The 24,880-nt window shown below is 41.7% G+C and overlaps 1 protein-coding gene across 1 annotated transcript in view; it reads right to left on the minus strand.

Annotated features, from left to right (window-relative positions):
* The window catches only part of CASTOR2 (cytosolic arginine sensor for mTORC1 subunit 2), a 116,490-nt gene that overhangs the window by 38,052 nt on the left and 53,558 nt on the right, over window positions 1–24,880 (minus strand). The window contains exon 2 of the mRNA XM_062506877.1: window positions 16,674–16,744. Within this exon, the coding sequence (XP_062362861.1) occupies window positions 16,674–16,744 (71 nt within the window). The remainder of the gene's footprint in view (window positions 1–16,673; window positions 16,745–24,880) is intronic.

Consider the following 24,880-nt stretch of genomic DNA (forward strand, 5'->3'; position numbering starts at 1 on the left):
TGACCTCTTCCTTAGAGTAAACAAATCTAGACCTCTGAACCAGACACAGTTGGAGATGACTCTCCACTCCCAGAACCCCCAACTGATCCTAAAGATGAAAGAGAGCAAGAAAACACTAAAGATGGGGTTGTTGCAGCCCAATATCTCCCAAGTGTGCCATAGATGGTCCTTCAAACATGTAAAAGCAATCTGGACTTGAGTTAATCATCAATGAACTACTTATTTGTTTGTTGAGCTTATATAATTTCCCTATATATATATGCCCTTGATGAAAAGGGTGATCCTTCTTCTCAGTATAGCTGGACATTACCTGTACATTTTCTCCATAGGATCAGTTTACTGCAGATCCCATGACAGCCTGGAATTTAGGAGCTATTACCTATGCTTGAAAAGCAGTACATTCATCATCGGTCAGGGATTGTGCTCCACAGTACTGGTCAGTCCCCAGGGGAAAAACTCATCCTGCAACTGCTGCAAACCAAGTAAAGTGCTAATGCAGGTGCCCCAGCCTCAATGAAGGTTAAAGATCCATTTAGCACCTGGTGCTGAAAATGGTGGTTCCTTGCTGACAACTCACAAATCATCATCCTGCAGCCTGCTTTACTCAACCACTCCGGCAGGGTAACTGAGGATTTATTTTACACACGAAAATGTTTAAAGTGGTGCAATATTGAGTGCTCTGCAGGTGGGAGGCTGCCAAACAGAGGTTGTCACAGGCAGGGACACAATCCAATTTATCATGAAACCAGTATTTCTATTCCTGCAATTTATTTAGTCTCCAGCTTCCCACAGTGGGAAGGACAGGTCTGTCTGCAGCCCCAGACACATTCACCACTGAGCCAGGTGCCACATCAGTACCAGAGCTCTGGACACTGTAACAGAGCTCAAAGCAGCACTCTAATGATGCAACTGAATGCCTCATGAGGCACATACAAGAGGAAGTAAATTGGCACAGGCAAACTGAGCTTTTTAATAACCACAGGCACTTTTAGTAATAGTTAAACAAAATGTTCAGAAACAAAACCAGTACAACTACCTTCTTGGGCACTGAAAGCTGTTGTCTTCCCTGACACTAGATCTATCCCCTCATCCTACCAGACTGTCTGTATCTCCATCACTGCTGCTCTCACAGATCTGTCCCCTACAATCTCAGGCTAACTATTCACACCTTTCTTCTGCTTCTTCTGAAGAGGTAGGGTAACACCAGGGTCAGAAACCACCCCTGCTTCTGAGCACCCCCAAGGATCTCTGTTCCCAACTGCACCGTTGAGGCCTCCCCCACAACCAGGGGTACAGCATCCTCTGCCAGCATGAGCTACACTACAGACTGCAAAAAACCCACCAGACTTGATGTCACTCCTGACACTGTGGCTGAAAAACTCTAAGGGTACACAAACCTCCACCTGGGCTGAATTGCTTTAATGAGGTTAAGGTACCTTCTCACACAAAGCCACCTCTGCTGCCAAGGCAGGAGAGGACTAGAGCTCTCCAAAAAAAGAAATTATGAATATTTTGCAGTATTTCCTTCCAAGCTACTCCTGAGAACACTTAAACAGAAAAAAAAACCAACCAAACAAACAAAAAAAAAACCACACAAAACCCCCAACAACAAGAAAAAATCCCCAACAAAACAAAACAAACAAAAAACCAACAAAAAACTAACAACAACAACAACAAAAAACTTGAAGAAAGCAATGGCATAAGCTCCTCCCAGGTTACTGAATCTCACAGAGATTTAGTCAAACACCATGGGCATTTTACTGGGAAACAGCTGTCAAAGTTACCAGAAAGCTGAACTGTCAGCCCCACCTAGAGCAAATGTTAAACTTTTGCTGACACAGTTCAATATCTTGCAAAACAAATTGTTCCAAGTGAACTGTGCCATTAATGTGTGTGATTCTCCAGTTGTACAGGCTATAAACGTAGAAGATATATTAGAAGTAAGGGTAGAAAATAGCTTTAGCAAAATATTTTTCAGACTATTAGTTGGCAGAATTTTCTACACAATTTCACTCTTGCATTTCTGAGTACAAATGCCTTCTCCTTATTAAGTGCTTCCCAACCTGCTAAGCATGATGTGTTTTCAGTGGTTGCATTACTCATGCAAAGTATATCAATGACTCCAGCTCCTACTCCACTATTTCACCCAACTGGAGAAGATTAGGTCAAATTAGGCTTATATTGACAAGCAGCTGCCTTGTTTCACTCACCTCAAAGGAAAAAAGGCCAAATCAGTCTTACTCTCTAATCCACAAGTAGCCCAAGTGTTAGAATTGAAGAAATAAGCTGGGAGAAAAACAGCAGATTATTGCATATCTATCCACTATAGAAATTATATTATTGCCACTATTTGGCAGCTGAACTTAGTCACATAGATCAGTAATGAAGCCCTTTTCTGTATGGGAAATTGGTCACATTAAGCCTCTCTGCCTTCTGCTCATCTTGGCAATAAGGACCTTCTGCATTTTTGTTCAAACCTTTCTTGTCACCTAGAACCTCTGAGCTGCAATAGCCACTTAGAAAAGAAGTACTTGGTAATCACGTAAGAGCCTTTCAGATTTTTGCTTCCTGGACCACATGACTATCATTCTTTATGCTGTGGCAGAGGCTAGTAGACCTAGTCACAGACCAGAGACCAGCTACCTTGAGCTCACTGCAGGAAAAAAAAAAAGAAACAGAAAAATTCAAACCCATGTAAAGCAGCAGATGAAAAGCAGTATTTAACTCTTTTCCTTTACCCAATTTTCCACTGAGTGCTTCAAAGCATCACCTTTCCATCTTCAAACAAGGAAGCAGAGTGCACCCTATGCCAGGAGCCTAACTAATCAAAACAGACAACAAAAGTGTCCCAGTCTAAAAGAGTCCATCATAAGCCTACTGAACTCAAGCACAGGAATCTCTATAGAACAGGCTGTTTTTTCCACAGTAAATTTCCCTCCAGAAACTTCTTAGCTGAAGCAACTTTTTAAAGCAGCTGGGTAAGGACTGAGAATTAGTGACAAATACCATCTGAAACCCTGCAGAGCTCTGCAATGAGTACCCAGCACATGCCTTGTGTCCAGCTCCAAATCCAGTGTTCTGCACTGCCAGCAGAACATAACACCCTGTGTCACAGAGCCCAGGTGAGACCAATGCACCCAGGGAGACTCCTAAGTGGAGAAGACATCTGCCCATGCCCTCCTCCTCCCCACTGAGAAGAGCCAGCCTCATCCAACTGCCTGCCTTTCTACTGGGGAGAGCAGGAATCTTTTGGATATTTAAGCCATGTTCAGCACACAAGAGGCTTGCTAAAATCCAGCTCAATAAGCTTAAAATGAAGCAGGTGCAAATGCCTTAAAGATGCAGCCATTATTCCACAAGGAGCTATTAAACCTCCTGTTCTCAAGAGGATTTTCCTTTGGTGTCAGTGAAGTACACTCTGTGGTTCCTTTGAACTTCAGGTTTATGAGATACACCAATTGCACTTCTGAAAGCAAACTGGTTTCAGTTTGTGGTTTCCTTTCATCCAAATGGGTGGTAATCTGAGATAACCTGGGAAGCTTTCATGGATTGTCCTTGATTCTTGGATACATAAATACAGTTCCTTGGAAAGAAAGGTACATACAAACCACTAAAATCAGGAACATTGTGGCATGCTGGGAGCACTCATCTAGGTCAATAATTTGTTTATACAAATTCTAAAAATGAATTCTTGAGGGAAAATTATATGTACTCTGTTTAGAGCATGAAAAGCCACGGTAAACATCCATCAGAGCAGGCACTCCTGTCTGCTGCAAACAGCATAGAGCTTGTTTAAGAGGCTACTTTATTTTTTTCCACTGGCTAAAATGCAAGAACAGGCATCCATCAGATGGTCCATACAAATTTTCATCCCACTTCTACAAAAGCTCAATTCTAACTTCTTAATAGAAACAAAATAAAACACCTAATTCACCTGAGGATTTCAGCAGTACAACAACAGTACTCAAGAGGTCAGGATACAACCTGTCATCTGGCTCCTGAAGATTCCCTGCTCTGCTGGGCTTGCCACACTAATGGATGTCAGTGCCTGTGTGTGAGCTGCTTTTTAAACTCACCAGCTACAGAAAAACTTGGTTTGGTCCTGGCAGCTATAGCAAAAATCCAATATACTTTTCAGTTTTAAGGTAGAGTTTAAGGGCAGGTTTCTGAAAAAGAAGAGCTAAAAATAATGCTTTCTCTCCCTGAATAAATATATACATATACAAATATAGGTATCTACAGCAACATACACAGTCTATATGTGTGTGTGTGTGTGTATATATATATACACATATATATATATACACATTATATATATATACATTGGCAACTCCTAAGCATACAAGTTCAGCTCAAAGAGTTTCAGTAAATAAACATCTCAACCAAGTCCAGCACAGAAGAGATAAACAACTGTGAAATAAATACCTCGGAGATACAGTTACTTTAGCAGGGCTCCAGAGACTAACAGTTACTTAGTGCTTGCAATCTTCTCAGCAATGTGAAAGACACAAAAATAAAGAAATCAGGTCTCTGGGGACCCTCCAAGGGCTTGTCAGCCACAATGCCAGTGCTGCTGACACTGCCAATCCTGGAAAAGTCATCTCTCACATTTTATCAACCTCTTCAATTTAATGTACTCCAAAACCAACTCAAACAATAAATGTGACTGTGGAGATACAGTTCTTTCCAAGTGTAAAAATTCAATAAATGTGGAAGTTGGCAAGTTGGAACTGAAGAGGAGTTGGTAAATCCTGCAAAATAAACATTAGAGTGTTTTGGTAGAACACGGTGATGGAAATCCTAGAGAGAGCAAACCCAAAAGAAAAATGGGCAAGTAAAACAGGAAACATGTTTACCACTGTGCCTAGATGGTCTTCAGAAATCTTGGAGAAGGATTATGAAGGAAAATAAACCTGAGTTTTTATGCCACTCTGAAGGAAGCTAATTACATCTCTGAAGAAGCATGTTGCATCTTACACCTAACTTTGATTGTAGTCAGGATTTAGGATTTATATACTGTATGATTCAAACTCATAAGCACATTCATAGAGAGAGGTAGGGGGAAAGAGAGAGGGAGGTATGAACTCAAGCATATGGTAATTATTTTGATTTGTCTTCTGGGGATGAAGTATTCTTATTTTAGAATTTTATTCTTTTCTATCACAAGAAAATCAACTGGATTTTTTCTGTTAAGAGTACTATAGCTGTAATACAACTGTCAGATATAGGATTTTAAAGGAAGATGCATTGTGAAACAGCTCATCAAAAGGCAGAATTTGTCTTAGAAAGCAAAGATCTTCTGCTGGACTTTTAAGAAAAATAACAGTTAGTAGTCAGTTCTCAATGGAGGGACATTTGCAGGATAACCTGGCACCAACCTTTGTTATTTTGTATTTTTATTATGACTCTGTTTATTCTCTTTCCTAAGAGTCCTGGAGATACTGTGGATAGTTCTTTGAGAAACAAGTTGATGCTCAAAGATCATTACGAACTGTTGGGAGAACTGAGTCAAACCACAGATATCATCATGCTGCAGTGCAAACAGACAACACCTGAAACCCAATGAAATTATCATGCTGACAGAGGATGTCATGGAGACCAAAAGAATGAAGAGTCTTTTATAAAGGGTCAGACAACTCTGGTGGATTGCTGTACTGGTAGCTATTAAATTTGGTAATCCAGATTTAACCTGTAATTTAGTGGGGAAAGAAGAATAAAAACTTCCAGCTCATCTCCTGTCCCTGCTGATCTTACACACAGGACAGCCCATGGACACTGCTCATACAGCCACAAGCCAGTCTGGGCCAACATCCACAGCTCCTTCAGAGAGACCAGCATCTCAAAAGAACTGGGTAAGGCCAGATTATTACAGAGAATAATTTTTCACTGTTATTTACACTGCAGTTGATGCAGTAATCTCTCTTTCATTGTATTATGGTATCTGAGCAGGATCAGTCACCCGAAAGCAAATGGCTATAGAGAATCCATACAGAAACCTTCTGAAGAGCCCCTGGTCAGTGGTACAGGACATGATGCAAATAGTGCTCAGCTTGAAGGAAGGGATATGAAAGGAGGGATAAACTCTAACTGCAGCTCAGCAAACACATAATTAAAGTTGCAAAACTTTTAAGAAGGCATTTGATTTATCAAAGGTGCAATTCTGCATCATGGTTATATGAAGAGGATCTCAAACAAAAAACTTGAAAGTCCTGCAATGGTAAGAAGTAGTTTAGGAATTGTCAGAATTGTGAGCTCTGGAAAAGAATTAAAATAGGGAGCAAAACAGCAGAACAAAATTACCTATTTTCTTTTCCATTCAAGACTTCATGGGATGTATAAGTATTGAAGGAGGTGTCAGACCTCCCAAAAGCCACTTTTTGCTGTCACAGGAGGGAATTTAGAGATCATCAATTCATACAGCCCAAAGCATAAACCTTCCACAAGCACAGATCATGTCAGGATCTAATCAAGATAACCTGATGCTAACACCTTTCTAAACTGAATGAATGATTTAGAAGAATAGCTGACTTGTAGGTTTATTTATATCACTGCCTGATTCTGTACTAAGTGCATGAGCCATAAAAGCAACACCTTGGCAGCTATGCAGTGCAATAGAACACCCAAGAAGCTTCAACCCTCAGCTACAGGTAAATCTCACCTGCTTTCTTCACCCTGGAATGCTCTGTAGCCTCAGCTATGCAAGTCATGATCATCCTGCTGTGCTGATAAAACATATTTGTGGAAGGTGGCTCCAGCTGAAAGGCAGATTTAGGGATGACACAGTCCAAAACAATGAGAGGTGGTTGAAGCTTAGGGGCAGAGGAGCAGACATGCCTTTAGTGTTACTCACTGGGGATCACAAGAGAGACACAGTTCTGCCAAAGGAAGCTGGAAGTCCAACTTGCTCGACTTTCTCATCTCCAAGCTGCATACAAAACATCAGTGTCATGGTCAAAATGAAACATTCTACCATTTTAGGCACATTGCCTAATTAGAAACCATTGTTATCTGAGAACACTGTTTTTGCAGCTGTCAGGAAATTAAATAACCCAAGGGTAACTTGGAATTAAATAAAGCTGTACAAACACATAGCCCAGCTCTGAAATCCTGACTCTGACAAGCATCCCCTCTGCTTTCCAAGGGACTCAACATTTAACTAGGGCATGCAACTATCATTTCCAATCAGGCCATAGGATAACAAACACTGGTCCTTCTTGAGGGACTGATGCTGAACTTGCAAATCCATGTATCAGAGGGCTGCCTTCTCTCCACTAAAAGCAGCAGCACCTCCTGAGGAAAGAGGTCCATTACAAGTGTCTACTAAGAGATCAATCAAGGACTGATTAAAGGAAATGCTTATACAGAAATCCCAGCTTTCATCTCACTTCTCCTCTTACAATCCTTGTTACTTGAAACTTTGTCAGCAATCTAAACGCTAAGCTGGTTATACTTTTACACTGACTTTTTAAGAAGTAAACAAAAAGGAGAAATGCATTTCCAATGAGATTGGTGCAGTCTGTGAAATGCACAAAAATGTCCACTTGGAAGATCTGTTTCTGGTGGCCTCCCTTCTTAGCTTTCTACTTGTAATTTCTGTTGCGAGAAACAAAAAACTCAGACTAATATCAAAGTCTGAGTTTAAGAGAAAGAGTCAAAGCTCTTGCCAGGCCAGACACTGACCCAGCAATAAAAGCTATTGCACAGGAAAGTCAAGTCTATGTGCAAAAGCTGTTACAGTGTGTCAACACAACTCCCACCCGGCCATGAACACAAAGGCATGACAGACCCACTAGGGACCATGTCGAGGATCCGGAGGAAATGACATTTTTCAGTAGTGTCTTAGAGCTGATATTCAGGTCGTTGCAACACAGTGGTAAATAAAGTCTGATTTTGAAGCGCAGATAAGTAGATGCCAAGTTTGGGCTTCCAGTTAAGGCAAAATCTGATTTGTCCTACAAAGTATGTATGAGACCTGTAACTAGTAATTTTGTCTCCTTTTTATCAGTTTCCTCATATGTGGGAGAAAATAATTCTTACCATACAGAGGTCACATAAGAGAGGAAGTATGAATACACTCCAGAAACAAAACATCATTATTATGTTTGGCTAAAAATGTGGAACATGGTAAGGTAGATTCCAAAAATAATCATTATGTCCACTCTCACTGGAGAGCTGGGTTGGGAAGACAAATCCAGGTTAGGCTCTGGTCAGTTTTCAGGAAATCAGGCTGCTCTCTTTCTTCCTCTTCACAGGATAGCACACCACTAACAATGAGCAAACCTGGAAAATTAAAACCGGATTCAATCTCCAAAAGCTGACGTTTGCTCATGAGAATAAAGAAGGGAGCAAAAATTAGCTTTTTCCTTTATTGACAAGCAGTGAAGACTAAAAGTTTGGCTCAAGAAGTGTCCAGAGCATTGCTGTGGGTACGTTTGTCCTGTGCAGGATTGCTTCCTGAGAGCAGGGACCTTGATACCATCTCTGTGCTGTGATCAAGAGCTAGGTCCTTCCCACCCTGTCACCCATGGCTTTTTGTTCCCAGCCAGGAAAGCACTGCCATGGGCAGCCTCTCCTCACCCTGCTTCATGAGCAAATGGGATCCACAGCCCAAAAGAACAGAGGATTTTGTCTCTGACAGTCCAGTAACAGGAACTGCAGAAATCAGCACATTTCCCACTTCCTGACAAAACTTCCCCTGTGTTTCAAAAACTCCTGGCAAAGGCTTTGCTCTCAGACTCTGCAAGCCAGGGGTGGGGAGGACCTAGCCCAGACAGTCGAAGGCAATGTTGCCAGCTCTGGTTGCTGCCAGCAAGGGGACACAGGTAGTGCACTCCACTGAAAAGCCAAACCCACAGAAATAAAAGAACATCCAAAGAAGAACCAATGCAGCTGGACTAATTTACAATTCCTCATTACATTTACAATTCCTTTTGCATTTTCAAACAAAATAGCAAGAAAACCACAACTTTTCTTCTTCTTTTTTTAATTTTTTTTTTTAAAAAACAGCATTACAGACAAGATTTCACTGGACTGACAGAGTACAGCAAATAATTACATTTCAAACAAGACTTGAAGATGGAGCCACTAAATTCCTAACTGTATGACTGTAACCTTGATGTTGTGAATCTTAATCTTGTGCAAGACTGAATCTAACATAGGATATTTTAAAAAGATTATGTAACTTTCCTCAAAGAGGGTATTTTTTTCCCACCATAATCTCCAATCTGTTTCACTGCAGACCTGATTTGTTCTTTAGGCTGCAAGTGCACCCATTGTAAAAGGCAATCCCGAGGGACAGAAACTCCCTCAATTATTATTATTTACAATGGCCCTTGCCTGTTACATTATCAAAGCATTTCCACATGTTTACTAATTAATCTTTACAAAACCCGTTATGAGGTGATTTAATTGGATTATCCCCGTTTCTAAGATGAGGAAACTGAGACACAATGAGAGACTTGTCTAAGGTCAAACAGAAAAGCCTACAGCAGACCTAGGAACTTCACTACAGTGCTCTGGTTCCCTGTGCCTTCACCCTGCCTCTGCAACAGCAAAGCTGGTCCTTGAGAAAAGTTTACTTGCCCCTGGAGAAGCCCCTCCACAAACCCAAGATGACTGTGACTGTCAGCCCAAAAGCCTGAAGATGATGATGGTTGGACACTGTGTCACCATCAGCTTAATAATTAATGCAAAGAAAAAAACATCTCCCTTTGTTTTAACTGCACAAGAATTAGCTCAAAGCATCCAGCAAATTCTCCTCAAAAGAGAACTGTAAGTTTGGAGTCATGCACACACAGTCTGCATTTCTAGAGTCAGACAGAAGGATTTCAAATTATTCTAATGAAAACCAAACAACTAGACATATTGCACCAGGATTATGAGTTACTCTCATACCCTCATCCATCAGTAGCTCTGGAGATTTTGTACCTAGAAAGCTGGAAAAGACTGATCACTGGCACCAGTAGAAAATAAAGTTGGTGAAATTTTTGGGCACAAAACCTGCAACCTCTGCTGGAGAGTCTCTGTCTGGGTACAGATAGGATTTAAGTTTGTTTGGTTTTCCAATCTCGTTTGATCAGGAGAATCCTCCAAGCCTGTCAGGAACAAAAATTTTCTCACCTTGCTGAATGACTGCTGATCCTTGGGAAACCTGAGGCATTTCCTACACTCATGAGAACATCTGGTGAATCTACTCAGTGACCAACCCTGTGGAGTGCTGCACACTGGAATTTTGCAATGATTACCATAAAAGAGATGTTTTCTCTGTTTGCAGATGATGAGGATACTGGTTTTTTTCCATGGGTTACTGAAGATTCCATTTCTAAACTGAGGCCACAGCATTTATGAGATGCCAAGGCAGGGGAAATCCACTTCCTTATCCAGGTCATGAACTTGAGAAAAGCATGGCTTAAACTTAAGCGAGCAAAGATTGGGAACTGATGGTTGAATGTTTTCAGCCATTGGAAAAGGGACCCATTTTTCTGCTGGTACCACTGATTCCTGAGTTTGTGTTTCACTTCTCAGCCTGTGACAGGGCAACAGCACTTACCCATCTCTCACAAGGTGCTCCATATAACATTCACTTAAAAAGTAGGGAAAGATGACAGAGTCTTACCAGACTTACAATATATAAATGCTTCAAAAGGTCTTAGAGCATGTGTTCAGCCTTGGTCCTTCCTTGCACATTTAGCAGCCTGGCATGTCTCCTCACAGCTGGCAGACTATAGCCAGCTCCAGTACAAACAAGGCAAGCCACCCTCTCCTCTCAAGCCCACTCTTCAGAAAAAAACAGAAATGCACCAGTGGAAGAACAAGCAGATGATCAAATGCTCTCCAGTGAAAAAAAAAAATAAATAAGGAGGACTGCCATTTTTCTGTTGAGCTGCATCCTGATCTTAGAGAGCAACATAAAAATTCAAATAATTGTTCCATTGTTTCAGTCAGAAAAGCTGTGTAGGTCCTGCATTTATGAGAGGGGTTGATAAAAATGAGCCCTGGTATCTATCTGCTAATTTATCTTGGACTTTGGAAAGTACTAGGAAGCAACCAAGATATAATAAATTTAAAGGAAGAAATCATGGCCAGTCAAGTGGTTCAGGAAGAGAAGTCTTGGCTTTCTCACCACTGGCTGTGAAATAAAAATAGATATCAATACACACCCATCTGCTGGAGGAAACAGTGAAAAATATGTATTACTTATGCAGTACTTCTTTAAATAGCAGAAATGAGCAGAAAAACTGAACCAAAAGACTTTATGTGGCAGGTTACAAACATAAGGAATAATATATGCTGTCAAAATTTGCAAACCCACTCACATACAAGCTCAAAGAAGTGCTCCTTTCCCCATGTGATGCAAAGCAGACCTTGGAACATTATATATTTCTCATTTTCCTCCCTTCCCCCAAAAGCTTTAACCATCAAACCCTACTGCCTCTTGGGAGGGGGCAGAAATCCCATGTAATCACAGACTCCCAAAATATTTATTGATCTATATCAGCAGAGATGCATTGCAGGAAAAGCCTTCCTAACCAAGCACATATTTCTAGTTAGGCAATAGTCAAATCTCCAAATTTTAATTTGAATTTAGGTCATTAATACCACATTACTTAAAAACCCAAAAATCCCAGACAAAGCATACTCTAGCCAATACAGAGATCAGAAGAGAGTGATTGTACAAGTGTTTAGTAGAGAAAAACATGTTCTGCCTAGCAACCACAGGCACTCCTGGCCATCCAGGGGAGGAATCTAGCACTGCAAATGTCAGCAAGCAGCTTATGCCACTGTGCCTCAGATACAAAGGTCTACTCATTGGGCAATTAAATATTAAAGAAAAAATAGATATTGAAGGAATATTCACAAAACCAGATGTAACTACTAGTTTGCTTCCCTCTGTATCTTTAAATAATGATTGCTCCTACCTGGATGGGTTCTGTGCTTGGACACATTTATAAGCTATTTTCTTACACAGTTTATATACAGGAAAAGAGAGAGGACACTGAAAGAACTGAAGCGTTTTGATGTTACTGAAATAGGAACTCAATGTGTTACTAAAGTATATGATGGTCCTGAATCCAAGGTCAGACAGGGTTGTCTGAGGATGACAGTTATCAAAACAAAGCACTGCCTGCAAGATTTTTTTTTAAATTTTTATCCTTTTCTTATTAGAATGAAAATTTTTCTGCCACTGTAACTAGGTGAGATTATTCAAATAGCTCCATTATTTTTAATGTACTGGACAATTTACTGTGAAGTATGAGCTGAGACTAAGAATTTCCTCCTAGCAAATGGGTCCATGAATGGACTTCTGGCCTTAGAGAAATTGCAAGCAGACAAAGAAGGTTTAAGGAAAGACTATCACACCCATCTTGCAGATGAATCTCAGTGTGAGGAGACCAAGAGTCTTGCTCTGTGTTCACAAAGTAGATCTGCACCTCAGAAGGACGTTTCTCACTGCTGCTTCAGTACTGAAATGAAATGGCTTTTCCTTTCTGATTCTGATCCAGAAGAGATCAGCCAGGACCTAAGGTCTGCTGACTGCAATAATCTACATGAAATGGGCATAGGAGAAAGAAGACCAGACTACATGAAGGTGATATGTTTCCCTCATCCCAAATTTCCCTGAACCTAGAATATGCACACTTACCAGTTTGAAAATCACAGTGATTCACTCCTCCCTTTACCCTAGCACTTGATTTCTTTTTCCCTTCTTCAACATCTTCAAAGTTCACTGTATACATGAAAGACTGCATGCAAGGGACACCAACCAAGTGCCGAGGTGGAGAAGCCAGGAACGTCACCTTGAAAACGTTAGCAACACGTTGCTTTACAATAATCCACCTTCAGGACAGCTTCACCTGCGTGACAGACTGTCCCAGGTCACATTTATGTGGTGCACATAAACAGGGTTTCCAAGATGATGGCCACCTCCAGGTGTGATGGCATGTGTTTCCTTTCAGTGAGTAAAAGCCAAAAGCTTTGATGAACTCAGACTGCTGGGACCAGCAAGACCACAGGCTAGAAGCTGTGTTCATGCAGCTGCCCAGAGCTGCAAGTCTGTCCTTGCTGCACTCTGAAAAAGGAACAGACTACATAGAGAACACAGGGGCTATGGCATTTCTGCACATGCACAAACAGCTCCTGCTCTCAGCCAAGCTTTGGAAAAAAGCAAACCAGCCAACAATTACTCCTGTATTTCAGGGAGCAGCAGCCACTCCACCTTTCTGCCATTGGCTGACTGTGCAGCAGAGGGATAAATGCCAGGACCTTGCATGGCTATCCAAGCACCCCACTAGCTGAGACATTTGTCTTTATGCAGGAGGGCCATGGCCAAACTTTTCCTGATAGCTCATCCCAGTATCAGCCAGGAAAAGAGCTTTCTGTGCACAGTTCCCTGTGTTACTTCCTGAATAAAATTATTCCTTGTTAGCAGGCCAAAGCCCAAGAAACAGCCACTGGAACAAACAAAGTTCTGTGCAAATATAATCCCTAGCTCGCCACCAATTAAAGCCAAGAATTAGTCTGTAGCTGCTCCCTTTCAGCATGATGAATGCTTAAACAGGTTACAGCTTTGCACTGTGGACATTTTCTGGGGAGAATAAATAACTTCTTTACCAGCCCGACCCACTGCTCTCAGTGGAACAAGACTAGGGATTATTTTTTGACAAAAATAGTTAAGAATGATTACTGTATGTCAGTATGTTTTAAGTGTTAACCTCAAGGATTGATGGAAGTGCTGGTATTTCTTCAGCCTGCTCTTTTCTAATCAGCAGCATTTGTGATGTAGAGGAGAAAGGGCCTGGCTAACATGGTAGATGCCAGCTAACAGGACAAGCTTCTCATTGCTGCTGCAGCAAAAATTCATACAGGTGCCTGAGAAAGAAAGGTTCTCATTTTCCACACAGAAAACCCTGTCCTTCAGAGACTTATATTGAGTTTGTTAGAAACCACAAGAAAAAAAGTTACCTGGAAAGAAAAAGGAAGTAATTTTCTGTTGGACTTGCCATCTGAACTGCTCATCAAAGGTGCAGATTTACCCTGCAATTCTTCAGCTGAATTTGGCACTTCAGTACTCAGGACAAGAGGCAGCTGATGCACAACTGGTGGTTTTGTAAGAAGGTGGGATGCTGCAGCTCAGAGATTTTGAATCTGTTCATATGCTGATGAAGCCCATGTGCTGATTACAGGCTATACAATGGAAAAGTGAAGTTTCTCTTCCTGAGACATTTCTAGCTAGGCTGTCACTTCTCCTGGACTTCTCCAGACGACGAAAAACTTAGACCACACTAACTGAGGAGCAGGGATGGAACTACACAGAGTTAACCCTGAGATGAAGCTGTGGACGTGGTGACAACAATTCAGAAAGAACACAGGCTGCACACAAACCCAAAGGATATGGAGACTGTGGTAGGAGAATTAGCAGGATGTGGTGTATATAGGTCTCACCAGCAGATCATCACTTACAAGGGAAAGCACAGAAAATGTGATGAAGCCAGCAGGTCAGTGACTACTATCCACACTGGGTTTTGCACCTGGCTTCCACAGCAAGCTGTAGCAGAGGATGATAATCCCTCCTTCCCATGCACTTCCTGGAAGCTGATCTTTTCTCCTGCAAAGTCCTGTTTTAGCATCCCAACTACACACGGTGTATTTGAAAAAAACAGGGTTGTTTCATGCCCAAACCACAGCCACAGGAAGGTACACAGGCACTGTGACTTTCAGCACTAAGTTCAGGAGGCAGAGAGAGCCAAGGTAACAGAAGACCCAAACAGAGAGGACTGCTGCTTTGAATTGCAGCAGTACTGCCTGGGTCACAGAGATAACCTGGGCACCAGTGGGACATGCAGCTTCTTGGGGACAGTGGTCATGCCAGACCTGGGATTTGCTCTGAGCACAACCAATGGCACACAGTGCAACGGTCCCTCAGTATGGACAAACAAGAAAACTGCTTGAGCTCACCTTTGTTTCAAGCTGATCTAATTTGCAGAGAGATAAACAGCAGTGTGGCTGCTGGAGACTGTACAGGGACTGGTGCAATTCAACTTGCCACCAGTGACTGAACTGAAAAATTTGTGTCATGCCAACTGGGCAGAGAAACAAGTGCCATGGATGTCAGATAGACATGATGCTGGAGATGAGCATGCCCCTGGCATATCCCACCTGAACCCATAGGTTCAGTGACACAAACTCCCTCCTAAAGAATGAAAATCTCTGGGTTTCTTGCTCTGCCATGTGCTGTGCCCCTTGGAAAATAACCCAGAAACTTTCTCCTCCTTTAATGAGCCTTCACTTAAAACAAAGCTCTTAGGGGGAGGTTCTGAATCCTACTGTTACGGCAAAACCAAATTAGAATTGATTTTCCTCAGTTGCCACTGATAACAAAAAAGCTGATACTGACAATAGTAGTAAAATTCTTGTGCATATGCCTCTTAAAAAAATACAAGGGCCACTCTGGGAGCAGAACGCTATGTCACCTCTTCTGGGATCAAAAGTACATGGCAAAGACTTTCAATCAAACCTCAAAACTCCCAAATTATAAACAGATACAGCTGTAAAGTTCCACTCAGCATTCTCAGCCTAGCAATTGATTTACTAAAATCTTCAGGTACCGCTCTACTGGTCTAAAAATGTAGCTTGTTCTATCACATGTTTGTGAGTATTCCTGAAGTAGAAAAGGGCCAGCTTCAGCAAGGCTACTGATCATAAAAGTCTGTATTAAATAAAGATGGTGTAGTTTCGAATTTTCTCCTTGTGGCTTGGACATTACAAAACCATTGAATATTACAGTGTCACAAGAAGGTTCTCAAGAGTTAATCCCTATTCAGGAATGAAATCCTCTTTTTTTCATATTTCAGTGAATTTTCTCTGACTTCAAAATGTGTAGATTTTAATTCCAAACACAGAAAGAATGAATAAACAAAAATAATAATAGCTGCCTAACACTTCCTCATTCCCCCACCTCAATAACACAAACAAAACCTCCACACATGATAAGTTATTACACACTATTTCCATCTACAAAGTCAAACCATTCTCTACACCAGCTCTTGCACAATGCCAAGAACCTGCAGCTTTCAAGCACATGCCAACCACTTTCTGTGACACTCAACCAACTCCACCTTTGACCCTTTCAGCCACCTCAGGCAAAGATGGCACACTTAGTACAGGGAGAGCTGGGTGTAAGAAAGGGGGATCAATCACAGCTTATGGTGATGAGCCAAAGGAGCCGAACCACAACTCCACAGCCTTGTGCTGGCTGCAGAGATGATACAAACTATTAATGTTCAAGTGCTGCTTCCAGAGGGAGAGGTTGACAGCAGCTGGAAATGCAAGATGTGGTAGGTATACTTACAGAGGCGTGGGGACTCCGCTCATTTTAATGCAATAGTACGCAGATGGTTTTGCTTTTTCAAACCTGCTTAAACTACTCTTTAAGACTCGTGTGTGATCCCCTCCCAGCATTCAAATATATTCATATTCCATGTCTGAACTGCCTTGTACAGCACGGCAGCAGAGACAGCATGCTGAAGTGATCAAAGCACCTCTCAGAGCTATACTACCAGCCCTGACAAACAGACTTGTATTACAAACATTTTGGTTTACAGTCTCAGTGAGATGACACGTTTTCCTTGTCCACCCCCATGCTGGATACCAAAGTGGCACATGCTGGCACTTACCTAGGAAGCCCTCTTCATCCACAATGATGGTGTAGTCCTCAGGGGTTTCTGTGAGGCTGAAGAACTTGCACCTGGCAAAGGCAAACAGCAGGAGAACATGATTAGCACCTGGACTGAGCAGAGCCTCATCTTCCACCTAAAATGGAAGTCCTTTCCTGTCCAAGCTGTGCTGAAGGAAAGAGTCACAGTCTGATGTTTATGGAGAGGCCTGAGGCATTAACAGACCTGGATTTTATTTCTGGGCAGCTCATACTGTGTGACCCATATTCCCTGCTGCCTGCCTGTGCACAATGAAGCTGGTAAAACTCTTACTATTTTTTTACTTAGTTCTTCGTTACTTTTCTTAATTACCATATCCCTTAAGGCTTCCCATCACATCCAGGACCTGCTGTGTTGCATGGACAGAGCAAAAAACTGTGCTCACTGACTGCTCACTCCAAAACCATTTCCACAGTTCATGCATACACTTTTCTGCCCACTGAAGTTTCTTGCTTTATCAAGGTTTGACATCCACCCTCTAAACCAAGCCCTCTTCTTGCTCCTTCAGAGGCTTTTGCCACCAGCAGACAGCATCCCAATTTCCTGTGCTGGTCCTCTTCCCTTTCTGGGGTGCTCCTGGTGAAGAAGAGTGGTAGCAGCCATCAAACCAGTGGACACAAAGCTGAGCTTCCCCCTCACCCCTGAGCCCCTGTGGCCTCTGTTCTGCTCCATCTTCTGCCATCACAGGTCACTAGCAGTGCAGCACCCCCAGCTTGCTCACCATCTAACACAATGTCACCTCTAACAGGAGATACAAATCAAATGTGACATGGGATTCTTCCACTGCAGACACACAAACAAAAAATCTTCAGCCTTAAGGCTTAACACCACATAGAATTGAAAAGGGCTTTTTTTCCCCTGACACACCAACATATGTACATAAACATCTACTGAAAAAAACCCAACTTCTATCTAGCTGGTCCCCAGCAATGGCAGGAAGGTTAGCATGACATTTTGCAAGCTCATGTTCACCTTCAGCAGAACATCAGCACAGTGCTGGTCAGCATCCTCAGGCTCAACACTCACTCACAGGCTCCCAGACCCTCCAGGAGAATGCCAGAGCACATAGACTGACTGTGTTTGTTTGCCTAAGACCAGGAGAAATTTTTCCCTGTAAATTGGGTGCAGCAGGAAGAGCATGTGTCTTTAAGAACCAAAGAGCAGGATTTCACAGTTACACTACAATACTCTCAAATTTACTTGAGACAACCTACAGAAAATAATTTAAATACTGGAAATAGAGAGATTGTTCTTCATGCTCCCAAATTTCACAGCATCTTCACAGAGTAATTTCTGCATAAAGAACAGTTCAGCAGGATTCAAGAACCAGGGACTACCAAGGCTTCTCAGCACTGCTGAGAATCTGGGTCCAAAAGTCTTCAAGAGTTCTGAAAGTCTGGAACTCCATACTGGTGGCTCAAGACATCAAAAAATGAAAGCATTCACTTCGTAAAGAATCAGATGAAAACCTGGCTTCAGCATCCTTTTGACTGGTTGAAAAGAACAAACATAGCAACTATCCCCTCCAAAAGCAACAGGGAGAAAAATGAGATGGATGCTGCCCTCCTCATCACCTCATCAGAAAACTGAGAGGAAACAACACACAGTTCAATTAGTGGTCTGCCATGTAACCAGCAGGATTTCATGGACATGGAAAGCATCTGACAACCAGCCTGTAGAGACCTGTCCTGCTTTCCTGGAAGCATCCATCACGACAATCAAGGATAACACTCCCTCCTAGCACAGACTCGTCATTATAAAATACAGACGTGGCCCCACCACAATAGAAACCACAACTTAATTATTTTGTGTCATTGGTAATAGTTGCTGTGACAGCCACATTTACCAACTCAACTCTCTCCAGGAATAGTGCCAAAAGAAGCAGAAAATAGCAGCAGCTCATTTTTTTACTGTCACTTCTAAGCTGCACGAGGCTGCTACCAGTGCAAGGGGTAATACAAGGTGGGCAAAAAGGACTTCTGGGATGTTGGTTCAGGTGAGTTCCAGGAGGCAGAAGTATTTGTTACAGTGGATGAATTCCTTAGAGAAGTTACTGAAATAAAACTCTGCTACTACTGCCTGACTGAGTCACATGCATGCTGACTAGGGAGAAACTAGAGGTCCTAAAGGAGAAAACATTAATATTAAAAACCTAACCTTTCGTCATCTGTGATGGCATTTATGGAAGAATTTTTTACTAGAACAGTAATATGTATCTGTGTGCACATGATGACCCTAGCAGAAGAAGGTTTGTGACAGATGCCAGTTTCTGGGCACACATCTAAATATGCTGATATTTAAGGGATATGTACACATCAAATCACATAATTACTGCCTCAGAACTCATGCAAAAACCTCATAGCTCTATATACCATCTCAAAGTTCAATCCCCAACTCAGTGTAAAAGGTCAGGACCACAGAGCCATCTGAATTTAAAAGCGAAGTCTTTCACCAGCACAGAGATCAGTGGTTCTTTGGTATACATTCACTTAGTTCAAGCCAATGATGCATTCTTTTCCCAGAAGAAATCTAAACATGAAAAACTGGAATTGCAAACCTTGTGTGATAGGAGAAAGGAACTCCATGTCAACTCCCTCTCCCATATTACACTACATTTGCCTCTTCCATTCAAGTTATTTCAATAATTTCTGTTTCCTCTTAAACCAGTTTTCAATAAGCTGAATGCCAACAGCATCTTCTATTATCACACTAAAGCCAAGAAAGGAAAAGAATTGCCCTCTAATAATTTTGAGACAACAGGCAAACAGTATTTCTCTAAGTACATGTGGAAACTGTGCATGTAGGAAGACTGTATTTTTAGTTTCCTAATAGCCAAACCTTGGATGGATTATTTTGGATTTCTGCCTTCTCAGTGTTTAAGCACATTTCCACTTAAGCACTGTTGCTGACTTCGAGTGCCTGACAACATATGCCTTTTTCTGGCAATGCCACAAATGTAGACCAATCTATTATTAGATTAGATCTTTGGAACTGCAAAGCTTACTCTGTGTATGGAAGAAATACTCAAGCTTGCACAGAGCAGGAGAGTGCCTATGGGATGCAGTAACAGCATCATTTCAGTTTGCAAACAGTACTCCAGTCTCCATGGGAGAAGTGAGCAGTAAAGTGGAGTGGCTGGCTGTGCTTGCAGGTCCACACCAGAAGTGTCTCCTCCAGACATTTGGTCTTCTAGGTCTGCTGAGATCACAACAGTGGTAATACTGGGATGCATGTGTCTCTTTTATTTGTTCTGGGTTGCACACAGAGCACAAGTTTCTGGGAATCTTCTGTGGATCATTTAAAAGTTCAGTACAGACAATGGTCTCCTTAAAGACCACAAATCCTACTTTGCTATTTATCAAGAAATTGCTTAATTAATTGTTATCTCAGTAGGGTGAAGTGCTGAAAAACTGTTTGCCCTATGGAAAAGATTAATTCCAGAAGCATGTGGGCAGCTGGTCTCCCCTCATGTAGGAAACCATGGGCAAATGCCACTCAAGGCAGTCAAATGTGAAGTCTGGAAGTAACACAGAAGTTTGCAAAGAAGCAACTGAACTGAATAGAAATTTAGAAGCAGCAGCAGCAAGTTCATCTGTGTGAATATGAAAGACATAACTTGTTGGGATTTATTCCAGGCTGTCTTCTCATTTTAGATGAGGAGGGATTTGTACACTTCACTCTGTATGTTATCATGACAACATATATTCTTATTACAGAATAAGACTTATGCTAATTATCTAATTATTGGTGATCTTTTGTGCAGTTTATAGACAATGACAAGAGGAAGATTCAATACAACATCGTGTGAGACATATTTGGAAAGCAGTAAAGGACACCTGTGCTGTTAATGATGTGGAGGCTGTACAGGACTACTGAAGGGTGAAGCAAGGCCTGCTGAGCACTCCCCCCCTTGCTCTCCAGTTATCTCTCTCTTTTTTTAAAAACAAACAAACAAACAAATAAACAAACAAACAAAAACCAAAAAAACCCCAAGACTGTCAACAAAAATTGCCAGTTACACTGTTAACTCCAGAAACTCAGATCGAATGCCTTGCTCCATTCTGGTCCTCCTGGCCAGCCTATGACAACTTCCATTTGTGATACAGATCTAAGCCATCCCTGCTGAGAAGCATAGGGATATAAAACCAAAATAAACCTCATCATATTCACATTTATTGTGCTAATGGGAATTAAATGAGCATCTCAGGCACGCAGCTCATGTTTTATTGCTGTTGTTCCTCCAGCATTTTTTTAAGCAACATATCAGAAGCAGCAGTGTCTCGGTGCAACATCACCCCAGGACAAGCAGCAGAGCAAGAGCAAAAAGCTCTAAATCCCTAAATTTCATCCAAAATTATAGAAAATATTTTAATGAAACTACATCTGATGCATTGTACAGTGCTGCCTAGATAACTGTATAAGTGCACATCACTTCTTAAAGTCCTTTAATATGTTCCTCTTGGTTTGACCCCCCCCCACCCCCAAAATCTTTAACAATATCATTTACACATTTATCATTGTTAATGACAGGAAAGCAATTTTTAAAATCTCCACAGAGAGTCAATGACTGTTTACATTGAAATGGCAAGAGCTCTTTGCTTTGGGAGAGAATGCTGTAATCAAATCTCTGAAGGGGAAGTTGGAATAGGAAATGAAAAAGAGGTTTAGTCTGTGTGCAATGGCAAAGAGTATTCATTTATTACCTAACAATTAACTAATTGATCCAGACACACCTTTTCCTCTTCTCTCATTGCTAGCCCTCTCTGCCAGCATTCTTGGAGGCCCCTCTATTGTGAGTCAATTTATTCACACATGAGATGCAAAAGCAATTATTTCCATTTGAACGAGCCCATCATTTATTTAAGCAGAAGGTAACTGTGCTTTGAAAACTTTTTCTGTACAGCAGTAATAATAACCCCTGACCACTGTCAGAGCTGAACTAATTTTCAGCACAAGAGAGAAGTGGAGTACAATATGGCATTTTCCTTAACCACAAAATTCTCTTCTACAACCCAAAATCCAAACTGAGAAACAAGTTACAGATGTGGGTGTAGGTCCTAAGGTTTACAGCTGAAAATAAAGTATGCTCTAATGTACAACAAAGGCTTGTGAACACATCATACCACCTGGATTCTGAAGGATTATCCTATCAGAGCAATGCAAACACTGAGAAAAGGAGTAAGTCCTGTTCCCTTTCCCCTTCCAAATCAGGCATTATACTATCACTCCTTTAATGCCCTCTGCTGCAGAACATTGACTTTTAAATCCTACCAACACTACAATACAACTGAGTTTCCATCAAATGCAATGCTGCTGTACATCCAAACTCATCTATTTGGGGTTCATAGTATCTATTATTGTGATCAGCCAAAAACCACCATTATTTTGTGGACAGCAATGAGAAACAGATTGCAGAGCACATCCTTTTTATTTCAAAGGGAGCGGCCCATGCTCAATGCACTGGGGGTAAGAGGTTCTTACAATATTGCTCCAAGATACAAAAGGAGGAAGAAACAGAAAATTTGTTGTGGACTAGAATGAACTTGTTTTCCTACAGGAATCATGAACACAATTTTCCCAGCATAGGACATAAAAGTTCTCCCACAAATTTCTAAAATATATTTCCAGTGCTCAGTATAGAAAGTTAGATGTACAAGAAATATTTGCAGCTTCAGTGCAGGCAGTGATTGAGAACATGTGTGCCTGGGGAATTAAAGGGGGAGGAGATTCAGCAAGCCATGCTCCATTGGAATGGAGAGGCAGGAGAAGAACATTTCAGGCCTCATCATTTTCAAAGAGCCTCCATTTGCAAGCAGACCCAACATCCCACATCAGTCTGAGGAGGAACGCTGTGAGGCTGCATGTCAACCCCAGATTTAATGCACGTTAACAATTTAAGAGCCTGAATAAAAACTTAAAAACCAGAGTTTCACCAACTTTTCTTTAAGTTCAGAGAGAAGCTTTAGCTTCTTGTACAACTAAAGACACCTTTACAGCAAAAGCAGCCTCTGACTGTTCTCATTCTCCTAGGCTCTGCTTTTGGCTCCTGCTCAAGATGGATACAACCCAGCCCAGTGATATTTAGTATTTCTGCACATTCTAGCTCATATTACATACAAAACAGTGTTGCAAATGTGCCTGTACCCAGCTTTCCATAAACCTGTAGTTAACCAAATCTACAACTCTCAAGAGGCACCAAAACAAAGCTTCATTTACCTCCTTCACTAATGAAGTAAAAGGAAGCTCCTCTTGTGCCAATTCCTTCTTTCTGGATAAAGATCCCTATATATATGAGCAAAGTAGAAAATGCATTTCAAGAATTTTAAGGTTTTTAAAGTCAGTCAATACTGACCATCCACAAAGTTTTAGCCCTGAAAATGTCAGATGGTATTATTTTTAACAGCACTCCTCCAAAACACTCACTCTAAATTGGTCTCTTCACACTGCAAAGGAAAAGCCCATAGTAAAGACAGAAGCATAAAACTTCTTCCCAGGCCTACCAGACCCAAGGAAAACATGAGATATTATTCAGCAAGTCAGGATTACATGGCTCAGATGGAATTCTGCAGTTTTGGAATATTGTTCCTAAAATCCAGCTGCCAAGTCAACACCCAAAACAAAAGCCAGAGCTCCTGAAGAAGCATGTATGTCATAAATGACAAAGCAGTGTGGGTCACTGTTTGGGTCAGAACCAATGTCATGGCCAGCACCATCCCACAGATGTTTCTTGTTGGTCCCTCACTCTGAAGGAACACACCAGTCACTCCACAGGACTGAGCTTTGCTGGGTCTGGCTCTGACTCCTGCAGGACCACCAGTGTGAGAGATGCCACATGAACTCAAAAGCAGCTCAAATCAGGGCCTCAAATCAATGCTCCCAAAGTCTCCAGAAGTTAATGGAGTTACCCATTGCCTTGCCATGTTATGACATTTAGGATAAGTTTTCTGGCTGAGGTAAGTGGCTGCAGTGCCTTCATATTTGGCTTTTGATCCTCTCAGAGTTTCAGCATAAGAACTCTTGTGCTCTCTGTGCAGCACTCAGCACAATGAAGTGTAGACATTTCTAGAGAGCAAAGTGTGCTTTAGGAACTTTGTAAGGCTGTTCAGCTTGCTCGGTGATGAGAAAACAGGTGTTTAGAACCAAGGATTCATAAGCTCAATTTCCAAAAAGCCTGGTGAGTGGATAATAAGATGGCAGGTGAAATACAAAGTCACTAAATGGAAATTAATGCATACAGGGGATAAATAAATTAAGTTCTGAATGAAGAATGACAGGCTCCAAACGAGCTAGTACCAGTAAAGAAGAAGATGCGGGAGTCTTCATGGCTGTTCTCCAAAAGGGTCAAGGCTTTCAAAGATGCTGAAAGAACTAGGATAAAATCAGGCAGGGAAGTGAGGCCAACTCATTGCTCTAAAGCAAAAAACTCAGCACATTCTCATCTGCCAAATACTTCATTATCAACCATCCCAAGCTACCAAACAGGCTGGAATTCAGGTGGAAGAAACACAGATAAGGTGTCAGTGGTGATCCAAGGTGTGGAAAACTATGCAGATGAGAACTGTCCAACTGTGGGATTATGGGAGGAATTTCTATGGCCAAGGTGGTTTAAGAATAAGTCACTGTTTCACAGTGTGAGAAAGTGGGGGATACAATGAAGTGATCTGATAACACAAAGTTTTCCATTCAAAAACCAGCATGACTGTGTGCCTGCATGAGAGGGATGGCCAGATAACAACACAAAAGCCAAGATGCACAAGGAAGAGATGGATTCAAGGAAGAATTAGAAGATCTTAAAGATAATCGCCAACTCCAGCCATTCTGGGATTCTAAGATGAGTTCACCAGTGAACATGGTACCTCTGATGGTATCTTCCCTTTAGGACATCTCTTGAATTCTGGCTCTGGGAGGATGCTGCAGGGTACATACACTGAACTCATTTTACATCCCTGAGCAGCCCAATCAGTGCTACAGGAGACATGGTGCTGGGAAAGATGGTTCTTGGGTTTGACCACTTTGCATTCCAAAGGACTGCCCAGCTCAAAGCACAGGTACGGCAGGAAGATACAGCATGAAATAAAATCCTGCTGGTCTCAAGCCTTTTTTTTTCCCCCCTCAGATGTTTTATTACTGCAGGGAGTACCTGTGCAATCTGACAACCTCTGACACCT

The sequence above is a fragment of the Cinclus cinclus genome, chromosome 22 (genome assembly GCF_963662255.1).
Source record: "Cinclus cinclus chromosome 22, bCinCin1.1, whole genome shotgun sequence".
Classification (NCBI taxonomy): Eukaryota; Metazoa; Chordata; class Aves; order Passeriformes; family Cinclidae; genus Cinclus; species Cinclus cinclus.